Source organism: Pseudopipra pipra, chromosome 18 (genome assembly GCF_036250125.1).
Source record: "Pseudopipra pipra isolate bDixPip1 chromosome 18, bDixPip1.hap1, whole genome shotgun sequence".
NCBI lineage: Eukaryota > Metazoa > Chordata > Aves > Passeriformes > Pipridae > Pseudopipra > Pseudopipra pipra.
Genome location: NC_087566.1, coordinates 7,067,391 through 7,079,600, shown reverse-complemented (window position 1 = coordinate 7,079,600; position 12,210 = coordinate 7,067,391). Strand labels below are relative to the sequence as shown.

General features: G+C 53.2%; 1 protein-coding gene across 4 annotated transcripts in view; it reads left to right on the top strand.

The window, feature by feature from the left end:
• MYO18B (myosin XVIIIB) overlaps positions 1–10,061 on the top strand; it is a 56,342-nt gene extending 46,281 nt beyond the window's left edge. For 2 of the 4 annotated variants that reach the window (XM_064674863.1, XM_064674862.1), the window contains exons 40-44: positions 708–841; positions 1,904–1,945; positions 2,239–2,400; positions 7,236–8,536; positions 9,330–10,061. In XM_064674863.1, coding sequence (XP_064530933.1) covers positions 708–841; positions 1,904–1,945; positions 2,239–2,400; positions 7,236–8,535 — 1,638 coding nt within the window. In that variant the 3' untranslated portion in view covers position 8,536; positions 9,330–10,061. The remainder of the gene's footprint in view (positions 1–707; positions 842–1,903; positions 1,946–2,238; positions 2,401–7,235; positions 8,537–9,329) is intronic. The other 2 variants (XM_064674865.1, XM_064674864.1) reach the window with 1 other exon arrangement.
• The last annotated feature ends 2,149 nt before the right edge of the window (positions 10,062–12,210 follow it).

The following is a 12,210-nucleotide window of genomic DNA, read 5'->3' as shown; positions in this document are numbered from 1 at the left end:
CAATCATTGCGGATTTGCGGCTCGAACTCCCTCGCCCCCTCCCTCTGCCCTGTGATGGCTTAGAAACAGTAGGAAGAGTCCTTTCCTGGCTGGAAGAAGTTGGAATGTGATGAACACAGGGGTGCGGTGCCAAGTTGGCATCCTTGGTGTGCTGCGAGGCCTCCCAGCTGTGGGCGATGCTGGGACCAGGAAGCCACGTGGGTTGTGTAAGATTGTAGAATCCTGGAATGGTTTGGTTTTGAAGGGACCTTAAAGATCGTCTTGTTCCACCCCCTGACACAGGTTGGGACACCTGACAGGTTGCTCCAAGCCCTCTCCAACCTGGCCTTGGACACTTCCAAGGATGGGGCAGCCACAGCTTCTCTGGGCAACCTGTGCCGGGGCCTCACTACCCTCACAGGGAAGAATTTCTTCCCAATATCCCATCTAACGCTGCCTTCTGTCAGTGTGAAACCATTTCCCCTTGTCTTGTCACTCTAGCCCCTTGTCCAAAACCCCTTTCCAGCTCTCTTGGAACCCATTTAGGCACTGCAAGGAGATGAAATTTATGTTCCACGAGCCATTGCAGGTGCTGCGGGGCGCACTGTGGGTGACAAGCCCTGGCAGGCACAGGGATCACTGGGTGGGGGGAGCTTTAGCAGACCCCCTGCTCGTGGTTTTGGGTGCCGTGTCGGGGAGCAGGCACTAACCCACTGCCACCCGTGCAGGAGCAGCAGCTGGCAGAGCTGGCAGAGGTGCGGCAGGTGCTGCAGGCTGATCTGGGCACCTCCATCCGGCGCATCGCAGACCTGCAGGTGGCCCTGGAGGAGCTGCGGTCCAGCGACGAGAGCGATGCTGAGAGGTGAGGAATGAGGGCTCGTGGGAGGCTGTGGGAGGGCTGTGGGGGCTACAGAGGAGCAGGCTCAGCTCCTGTGTGGTGGGGAAGGATGCTGTGCTGGGCAATGCCAGGGTGGCTGTAACTGCATGTCGTCGTCCTCATGTGCTGTTGCTGCAGCAGCACACGTGTATGAACAAAGGACTTGGTGTTAATGGAAGGTTTAATGAAAAGGTTTCACCATTTAAATCAATCTGTGTGGCCCAGCTTAAACTGAGCAAAAAGGGTGGGAAAAGCCCCATTTGCAGTGTGGGTCCCATTCCTAGAACTGTGCCATGCAGTAATGGGTGCCCCAGTGCTGGGTTCATCGAGTGAAAATCCTACTTTTATGAGCCACAAGAGCTAGAGGAGCCAATGGAACTGGGTGATTGGGTAGAGGATTTCACTAGCAAAAAAATGAGGAAAAAATTCCAGTGCATTTTTCAGGTGTTATTTCTACAGCCCTCCAATTTTCCCCTCTGCTACATGTCTAAAGAAGCATTGCGACAAATGGAGACAAAACAGATAAATGAGTTTAAAAAAATAAAGAGCAGAGGTGTGCTTGTCAGCACGCCGTGAAGGGAGATTTGCTCTGTGTAGTGATTAAACCAGGGAAGGGTGAGATAGAAACCGTGAGCTCAGACACTCGCTCCTTCTCAAAAGAAAAGTGATTTCCAATGCAGCCTATGCACCAGCCGGAGGTGAGAAATGCTTCCCGGCGGGAATGGCAGCTGCTGCAGGAGGAGCCGTGTGTTATGTGTTGGAGTGTTCTGCTCTCTGCCCTTTGCCCTGGGGTCCTGGCTCAGCCAGGGCCAACCCATGCAGGGAGCAGTGAGGGCTCTCCAGCCGTTCTGGCCATGCCCTGATCTCTGTGGCACCGCTGCTCTGGCTGTTTTGGGGGTGTTTGCTGGCTCATGCAAACCTCTGCTCTGGTCATACCAACTGCCAGAGCAGCAAGTTCTTATACAGTCAGTTTTTTCCCCTTCTCAGCCTTGTGTGGTGGCTTTGGGGAGGCCCCCTGAGCCATTGTTCTCCTGTTGTCCCTTGCAGTGTTCAGACAGCGCGGGAGTCGCTGTGCTCCAGGAGAGAGACGTGAGTGAGCCCGGGGAGCTGCTGCTGACAGGCAGGAGCCTGTGCCTGCTTCTGCCATGGGTTATGGATTACTGACTGCTGCAGGGATGGGTTACAGACCACTGGCTGTTGCAACCTGCATGGGCAGGGGTCACAGTGACATCCAGATATCTGATGTGTGCCCCATGCCCATTGACCCGCTCCCTTTCCCTTTGAGCTCTGTCTCTTATCCCAGTGGGATGCTCTCACTCCTCTGAGCTGGTGCCTTCCCGTCTGTGCCTGTGGATCTAATGGGGTCTCTCCTCTCTCCACAGGGATGCCTGCTCTAGCGTTGGCTCCACACTCAGTCTGGAGCCTGCAGAGAGCGTCAAGTCCTGGCCAAGTTCATCCACAGGCTGGACATCCCTGGCAGGTACCAGCGTGGCTGGGAGCATTTCGGCACAGTCCATCGGCAGCCGCAGCACCCAGAGCCTGAGGTAAGGGACCCATGTGAACGGGGGATGTTGCAGATGCACTTTCACTGGGCTCCTTCAGGACATGCAGAACCAGAGCTCGGGGTTGTGGCGGGACCTGTGGAGTTTGAGGTCAAAACATCAAATCAAGGAAGGCAGTCACTGCCACGCCAGGATCAGTGAAACACCAGATGAAAGTCACTACATCAAAAACATGCTTCAAGCAGTATAACGTCCCTTGATGTATTCTCTGGAGATAATTTAAAGAGGCGATGCAGCCTATTTGAGGATTTGTATGCCATATGCTCGCCGTTCCTGGCTGAGGAAGTGGGATGCGTTTCTACAGTTCTAATATCAGATATGTTAATTTTTGATGGTGATGCTCATAGGCTGTGAGGGAGCTGGAGAGGGGCCCAAGCACTCACACAGCCCAACTGCCTCCACTTGGCTCCAGGGGAGACACCTCGGGGTGCCTGGGCTCAGTAGGTGCTCACATGTCCAGCCCGAATTGGTGCCCATCAGAGGAACACCCCTACCCACACACAAACCCCATTTTACAGCCATCCCCAGCACCACCGAGTCACAGAGAAACTGGTTCTTTTTGGTTCATGTGTGAAGCAATTGCACAAATTGAGTTTTGAAAGGCCACGTAAATCAGGGTTTGGGGGTTGTGTCATGGAGGGAGATGGAGGGGATAGAGGAGGGTGTTATCCACTTGGAAGCTTGGGAGGGGAGAGGTGGAGCAGGGATGGAGCTTTGAACCCTGGGGCAGGGAGCAGAGCAGGGCTTGTATGGATCCAGAAAGCATTATCCCTGAGAGTATCACCCCCCTGTAGGGAAGGTGGGAAAGATGCCAACCATCTGAATTCAGGGCGGGCAGGGCTGGCAGTGCCCCCCTTTGCAACCCCTGTAGTGCCCCTTCCTGCAGGTTGGAGCTACTCCTGCCTGCCACCCCTGCCTCGGGGTCTCTCTGATGCACTGCTTTCCCAGGGGTGGTGTACTGGGACATGCATCACTGTTTTCCCAGTTTTTGCCCCCATAACCAGGGCAGGTGCCAGACTGAGGCTGGGCACAGCTCACTGCAGCTCCCACCTGCTCCCTGCTCATGGTCAGGTCCGTAGGTAGATTCTCCAAGCTGACAGAGTTTGGTCAGGATTGCAGAGTGCAATTTTGTTAGTATTAATCTCCCTGCTCTGATTCTGGCGAGATCTGTCCCCGCGGCACCCACAGGCCTTGTACAGGGGAATCGCTATTGTCAGAATCAATGTTCTGAAGAGCAAGTCCCCCTGCAGGAAACACCTTGGGTGAGTTAGAGCAGTTTGGAGCGGTACAAGGCAGAGTTTAAGAGCATTTGGGCAGGGCAAGGACCTGCAGGGAGATCACAGAATGATGATCTTGGAGGTCTTTTCCAACCTGAATGATTCTGAGATTCTGGGATTCTGTGGTAGGCTGGGCTGCCTATGGCCATTGTGAAAGGCAAATTGTCCTCAGCCCTGGTCACAGTGTGACCATCGTCCTCCGTGCTGGGGGTCGTGAAGGGGCACATTGCAAATCCTGGTGTGGGGGCTGTGTTTGTCTTCAGCTAATCTAAGATGGAAATAGGAGCGAGGGTGTATGAAGTGCAAACAAACAGAGGACGAGACTGGTAAGGTAATAAAAATGAGATCAGGGAAACGAGCTCTTCCTTATTAAGATTCCTTTGTCTTACACAAGCACCCAGTAATGAAAAATGAGTCTTGCTCTCGTTGGCTGCTCAGCACTACATCTGGGGTGTTTGCTGAACAAACAGCTGCCAAGAACCAGAGGAGAGTGTGGAGGCTGCTACCGCCCATGTGGTTACGGGAAGGAGAACTTTGATTAACAGAACCTTTAATTCTCTGCTTTTTAAATGCTTGTACAGAATGCTGACCAGCAGACCTAAGCCTCCATAAATATGACATGGTGCAGGGTTGGAATAATATATTTTTTTTTTTATTAAAAAGCCAATTTAAATCTTTATGTATTTATTCTGCCCCTTTCCAGGCAAGTCAGGGTTGTGCTGCAATAGTGGGGTTATCCGGAGATGCAGGCAGGGAGTGAATCCACAGCCCAGGGCTCTGCTTCTCCACCCATGGCACTGTGGCATCCACAGCCCTGGCATCACCCCAGCATCACCCTGACATAACCCTGGCATCTCTTCCCGTCCCGCCTTAGTTCACAGAACCAGGAATCCTGGTCCCAAGGCTGCTGGGGATCCGACACATTTATTTTTAAGCATGATTGTGTCAAAAGCAAATCATTACATGGGAAAGTGGGAGCTCTTCTGTAGATGATGGTGTGACAAGAAAATCCTTTTCTGACAGAAATTAGGCCAGTGGCTCTTCTCTCTTGAAATGGAGTTGTCTTGGCTTTATTTATGAGCTCCTAGGAAAAGCAGCTGAGCCACGCTCTCAGCCCTGGTCATGTGTTGCAAAGCATGTGTGGATTTTATTGTATAAATTATTTCAACTAACATAATTGTAATCATGTTAATTGCTCTGTAATCGTTGCTAATTATTGTTGTATGTCATTTGCTTTGGTGTGAATGGTGTATTGCAGAGCTTGGTTGGCTTACAGGCGCCTCCTGAGTTCGGCATCCGGCCCTGATTTTGCCTTTGCCTGGGAAAATCATCTTCCCTGAGGATGATGGAGGAGCAGGGCTCTGCTCAGGGCTGGAGCAGTCTCATTGTCCTTCAGCATCACCCTCCTCTGGGACTTCCCAGGTCTCCCCAGGGTCATTCCGAGCCCTGGGAATTATTGCTGGCACATCTGCCATTCACCAGGGATTTTATGGATGAGCAGAGGATGCCACAAAATGGGATAGGATTGTTTCGCTCTTGTGCCCTGCTTTGTGAGGAGGATGAGGATGATGAAGACTAGGCATGATTTTGGCATGATGTTTTTTGGTAGCCATCAGGGCCAAAGAAATGAATCACAGAATGATTTGGGTTCAAAGGGACCTTGAACACCATCCCATTCTACCCCTCCTTGGACCCCAGGGCTGTGGGGCCTTGGCAGCCCAACTCATGCCAGATGTGGAAGCTGAAACAGTCCCACCTCTGCAGCTTTCACTCCATTTCAGGCCCTAAAGATTTTCATAAAAATAGTAACTGTCCATCATGCTGAACAGGACAATAAATAGTGATGTGTAACTGCCCATGTTCACAGCGCGTTAGCGCTTCTCTCTTTTATCTCAGCCTTAAAACCCAAATAAAAACACTTATACTGGTGTTTAAATTACGAAAGCTGCTCATGCAGCGCACAGGTTACAATATTATTTGGAAACGTGCAGAGTGATTGGAGCAATTTTTGTACAATTTCTCGTGGAAGGATTATACCAGCTATTTAACTGCGATGCAATTTAGGATCCTAAATACCCGCATTTTCGAAATGTCTCAAACTATTCATCAGTGGTGCGGGGTGGCCCTGGAAGGTGCAGGGATTCAGAGGGATTAAATCCCTGGTTAATCCATTTTGTGTTCAATAATCAAATGGTTTGGGCGGGTTTAATGAGCAGGGAATGGTGGTGGGTGCCGGGGCAGGTGGGCACCTCGGTGCCCCAGGCTGTGCCAGTGGGTGCCAGGAACCTGGAGCTGCTCCATTCCCCCTTCCCTTCTGCATCACACGTTTCCCAGCCGTGGAGTTTGTCTTCAGCCCATGTTGGAATGTAAATTATTTCATGGGTCAGCAGAGCCTAGTCCGAGTGCATCCCACGCACTGCCTAGATTATTCACTCTCCCCCCATTCCCATGGCAACACCAACATTCCCGGGGCAGGATGCTTCATTACCAGCGATGTACAACTTGACCGCTGCTCCCGCACCTCGGAGGCTGCTGGTCTCCCAGAGCTGGGTTTGTTATTTGGGTTCTACCACCTTATTTTGCCTTTTCTCTCTTTTTCCCTCCTCCTTTTTTTCTCAAATTCACATCCCAGCAGACTTCTCACTCAGGCCAGTCCTGGGTTCCCCTTGACTGAGCAATGCTGGGGTACCTGAGTGTGGGGATACGGCACTGCAGTGCTGGCAGTTGCCAGCAAACAAATGTAGGTGCTTGGAGAGTGTCATAAATTGTCCCATCAGGGGCTTAGTGTCACCAGTGACCCCCAGCCCATGGGTGACTGCAGAACCTCCCCATCTCTGTGCATCAGCTGCATGAGGACAGGGACAGGCTACAGAGAAACTCAAGTGGGGTGACCAGTGTGGCTCCTCAGGGGTGAATGGAGGTGGATCTCACGTGGTTCCTTGTCTTGGGGTGAGGTCTCAGCCCTTGTCTCAGGTTGAGGTCTCACCCCTTGTCACAGGTTGAGGTCCAGCCCTCATCTCAGGGTGAGGTCCCAGCCCCACACATCATGTTTGGCCATCACCCCTTGCTTGATGTGCAGCCCCTGCCCGGGTGTTACTGGGCTCTTGCAGTTCAGAACTCCTGGAGCAGCAGCCTGGGTGAAACATGCCCCACAATAACATTAAGATGCGTCTGGGGTGCACCACAAGCTGGTTTCATAAAATTTTAGTGAATAATCTTTGGCTTTGACAGAAATAAAATAAATCCTACATATTGCTATAATCTGTCAAGGAAAAGGATATTTGGAGGTAAGTGTTGGCTTGGCAGAGCTGAAGCCAGGCACACCACACACTCTAAGCTGGGGATTATCCAGGCTGGCTGACCTGGAGTTATTTAAGATGAAATCCTTGAGCGCTGCCCAATGGTGGATGCAGCAGTGAGTTTATTCTGAGACTCCCATGCCAATACTGGCTTTTCGCTGCTCAGCCTTGTCCTTGCTGAATGACATTCCAGTCACTGGGAATCCCACAGACTAAACTAACACCAATTTTTGTTGTTTAGGGTGAGCAGAGACGCCAAGGACCCAGCGCTGAGCCTTCCTGTGTCTTCCCGGAGCACTGCCAGGCCCAGCGATGCTGTGGATCCGGGGAGGGTGGCAAGTCCCCTGCTCGGGGCTAGAAGACGGGAATATGGAAAACCTGCAGCAGAGGACGAGGAGCAGGAAAGCCCGAAGAAGTCTGTGGATAGGATAGGAGAGACGTCCCCGTCGGTGCTGCAACGGGGGAGCTCCCCTGCCCCGGACGGAAGGTTCCCCAGCGCGCTCTCTCCGACGGCACCCAGGAGGAGGAAGCTCTCCGTGGCATCGGGGCCGGTGCCCAGCTCGTCGGCAGCTCTCTCCGAGTATGTGGAGGAGCTGCGGCGGCAGCGGGGAGCGGAGCGGGAGCCGGGGCACCCGGCGCTGGGGGAAACCTCTCCCCTGCCCATTTACCGCACCACCGGCGCCGCGGCCCTGCGGCGCTGCAGGGCTGTCCCAGCGGCGGAGGATGCCCTGGGCAAGCTAGACGGGAATCAGGCAGGGGAAGGTGAAGGAGCAAGCGCCAGCCTCCCGCGCTCCTCCAGCCTGCGGAGCATGGCCTCGGAGCCGGCCGAGCCCTCACGCTCCCCAGCTCTGAAAAGGGCATCCAAGTTCGGCTCCTACGACTCCCTCCTTCAATCCCTGGACAGCTCCGGCCGCCGGCCGAGCTCTCCAGCTGCCGGGATGGAGGGGCCGGGCACGCTGCGGCTGAGCTCCTGGAGGAGCTGCCTGGAGCCGTCGCTGGAGGATGTGGAGTTGGAAAGGGGTTCTGGGGGAGTTCTGAGCTCATTGTCCAGTGACGGGCTGGGAGAGGGGAAGGGGAGCGACCCCTTCAGCTGGCGAATACCCACCCTCAACTACGAGAGGAGAACCAAGGTCGACTTTGACGACTTCCTCCCGGCCATTCGCAAATCCCGCTCCACGAGCAGCCTGGCCAAGTCCAGGAGGGACAGAAGGGACGGCCACCGGCCCCTCACCGTCCGCTTCGAGGATGAGGCCATAGCGGGAAGTTTGGAGTCCTCTGAGACCAAGGGCACAGCCAAACGCAGCCCGGCCCCTCGGGAAGACCCTGGAGATCCCTCTGACTCCTCCTCATCCTCTGGTTCCCTCCTCTCCTCCCGGAGTGCCGACAGCATCAAGCGTCGGCCGCAGCCCCAGAGAGGGGATGGGGAGGGGTCCAGTGGCAAAGACATCACCCAGGGCAGCGGGACAAGCCACCGCGCCGAGGCTGAAGGAAAGGAAGACGATGTCAGCAGCATCATGAAGAAGTACCTGGGTAAAGACTAAGGTAACTGTGCTGAGCCACTGCCTGGCACTAGCTCAGGGCAGTGGGGACAGGTTTGGGCTGTTGGCCCCGAGCTACTGCCCCTCCTCAGTGTCTGCACCAATGTGGGGGAGTGCGTGGAGACAGGGTCCCAATGCTCCTCCCAGCATATCAAAGCATCCCAGGCCATGGGATGCTTCAGCCTCGCTGCCAGGATGTCCCATGGGGTGTGTGGCACTGGGACTGGCCACCCCTTGCCCACTCTTTGGCACCTTCAGAGCTGCAAGGGGGAGGGCAATGGGGATACTGCCAGAGCCAGAGACAGCCTCAAGAGCTGGCCACAGCACCACCCCTGAATCCACAGGGGTTTTCCAAAATTAGCATCCCCCAGCTCCCACACCAGCCAGACACACACTCCCAAGCCCCACAAGCCCTCACTTCTCTGGGACCCAACCTTGTTTGGATATTTAGAAATCAGGTTGGGCTGGATGCTGGAGGTTCCCTCTCCAGAGGACCGGGCTCATGCCTGGTGCAGACATACTTTCCCCCAGTTATCAACAACCTCTGACACCCACTTGGATGCCATTTCTGTATTGCAGCTGACACTTGGAGAATTAGGATTTATTGCTGCAATCCAGGTTTGAAAGTGAAGTCCCTAATGAATGCGCCACAACTGTAATTAAGTGTTTAAAATAGATTAGAAAAACATTTTGTAAAACCATTGCCTTTAGACTAACTTATTGGATGTCAAGCTGTGACCAAATTGACTAAGCCAACACACGAAGAGAGCGTGTGTTAATAAAACATTTCTTTCCAGGAAGCTGATTTGCATAATGCAATGTCCCACTTTCTCCAGAATTTGTTTTGATAACGCGCAGCAGCCGAACCCCAAAGCCGCAGCGACGAGGAGCCACGTCGGGCAGACGGCTTCCCTGATCCTGGTAGGATACACCTCATGTGAGCAGCGACTGCAAAGGGCTCCCTGAAAGTCATGGGATGGTTTTACGAACTTTTTTGGTTTTGGACATACTGTGGTTTCCTTATGCTCCTGCCCCGTTTCCCAGCGCCTCAGCTTTGCTCAGGCCCAGCCGTGGGGACAAGAGACTTTCCTGTTCTCCTGCAGTTGTTTGACTCAGGAGTTGGTGCTTTCATTAAAACCCAGCGGCTGCCACAGATGCTGAGGACATGCCATGGCCAGGGAAAGGCCACACTGAGAAGAGCTGGAGGAACACCAAACCCCGTCTTTTTAACCCAGAGGTGCAGCTCAGGTGTCTCATTCCACACAGCACTACTCAAAAATCATCCCAATGGCCAAGGGTCATACTGTTCAGTCTTGGTGTGACACCAGTAAAAGGGGAGCTCTGAAGCTTTTATAATTCCTTTGGTATTTGAAGATGGATCCATATGAGCTTCCATGGTTCCTGCCTGTTTGTGACATCTGGGCACATCCCAGTGACACATGAGGCAGCACTGCAGCGGGTGGGGCAGTGTGAGGCTCTATTTGATGTCTGCTTGGTTTTTACACAATAAAATATTTGCTTCTTTGACACGCAGGTCACTTCTTGTCATTCCTTTCCCTGCAGTGGGAGCGGGTCTGTGGAGGTGGTGCAGAGCCAAGCCCGTCTCTCTGCATGTGTGAAAAGCTCATGTCTCAGCCTCAGCCTAGAAGAGATCCAAATTTACTCACTGGTCACAGGTTTGGGGCAAAATGATACAGGTCCACGTGCAAACTTCTCCTTTCCATCAGGGATTTCTAAGTCGTCTGCTAGACTGTGGAATTTGCACCAGTTTGCACAACCTCGCTGGCCCCTCCGAGGTGGCCACGGGCAGCGGGGGCTTGAAAGGCCAATTGGTCACTATTCAGCATTTTGTTTTTCCTCCCGGGTTCTTCACATTCATGTCTAATTTAAAGCGAAGCCTTGCAGCAAGCAGCGTTTCCCTTGTCAGCGATGGATGCGGAGCCTGGGGCTGAGGGCTCACATCAGCACTTTGCTCGGCTGCCCGTCAGCAATTCCCGGCAATCCTTCTGTCCCAGCGGCTCCGCAGGGCTGGCAGGCTGGAGGGAGGCAGCTCCGCTCAGAGTGACATTCCCTGTGCTTCCAGGTGTCCCTCTTGCAATGTGTGATTCATGCAAGAAGGCAGCAAATGAAGAAATTACCTCTAATTAGTTTAAAATCGGTCTTTCTAATGATTCTGCTATTTCTGGAACCAAAAGGCAAGTGCTTTTCTCTTTGCAGTGAATCTTGCTCTCCAGAGGGATTTCATAGAACCATAGATTCTTGGAATGGTTTGGGTTGGAAAGAAAGCTTAAAGATCGTCTTCTTCCACCCCCTGCTACGGGTTGGGAAACCTTCTTGTAGCCCAGGTTACTCCAAGCCCCATCCAACCTGGCCTGGAACACTTCCAGGGATGAGGCACCCACAGCTTCTCTGGACAACCCCTGTCAGGGCCTCATCACCCTCACAGGGAAGAATTTCTTCCCAATATCTCATCTAAGCCTGTCCTTTATCAGTGGGAAGCCATTGTCCCTTGTCCTGTCACCCAGACCCTTGTACAAAGTCCCTCTCCAGCTTCCTTGGAGCCCTTTTAGCCACTGGAAGGGGCTCTAAGGTCTCCCTGGAGCCTTCTCTTCTCCAGGTTTAACATCTCCAGCTCTCCCAGCCTGTCTCCAGAGCAGAGGGGCTCCAGCCTTTGGAGCATCTCTGTGGCCTACTCTGGACTCACTCCAGCAGCTCCATGTCCTTCCTGTGATGGGGATCACAGAGCTGGAAGCAGCACTGCAGGAGGGTCTCACCTGAGCAGAGCAGAGGGGCAGAATTGGACCTGCTGCCCACATGGAGGGGGGTGCAGCCTGATGCAGAAAAAATTTCAGTGAGGTGGGAATGTCAGGATGCTGTGGCCTGGACAGGCTGCTCCTTTGGCATGGGGGGACAGGGAGGCAGAGAGTGTCTGTCCCATGAGATAGACGTAAAATATGGGATATGGGGCAGTACGATGCCAAGCAGGATGGATCAGGAGTGAAGGCAGATGGGCTATCAGGAAGAGCATTGGAGCACGGCTTCCTCCTACAGCAAAACAACTTTGCAACACAAGGTAATGGGATCCCTAGCTCACCCAGAGCCAGCTGGTGGCACCTGAGGGGAGGGACACCAGTGGCACCTGGAGGAGGAACACCCTGAAGGACACCCACTGCCAGGAGCATTGTACCACCTTTGGCCTCTGAAATCCAGCCTACAACTCCTTCTGGATGAGGAGTCAGTTTGCAGCTCATTTATAATCTAATCTCAAAAACACAACATAAATTGCTCATTATTTGTGGCTGTAGCAAAATGATTCCTTTGACACCAAGCCTTTGATTTGGAATTAATACGGCAGCGGGTTTGCTGGAAATTAAGCTGTTCCTACTTCAGCTTGCAGAAGAAAAGCAGATTTGTGTGTAATACGCTGACTTTTTTCTTTTCCTTTTGCTTTGCAGGACACAAAGGAAATTGCTCTGTCACTTGGAATGGCTGTGCACATCCTTTAATGACAAACCCGGACAAAACGATGCTTGGCCTGGAGTGTTTCAGGCTGAGTCCAGAGAATTGTTTGCCCTTGGAGCAGCCAGAGAGCAAAGCTCACGGATGGCAAGACCGAGCCATCCATCAGCGCCGGCCGATGGTAAATACGGAGCGTGCATGGCATGGGGGTCAGAGATC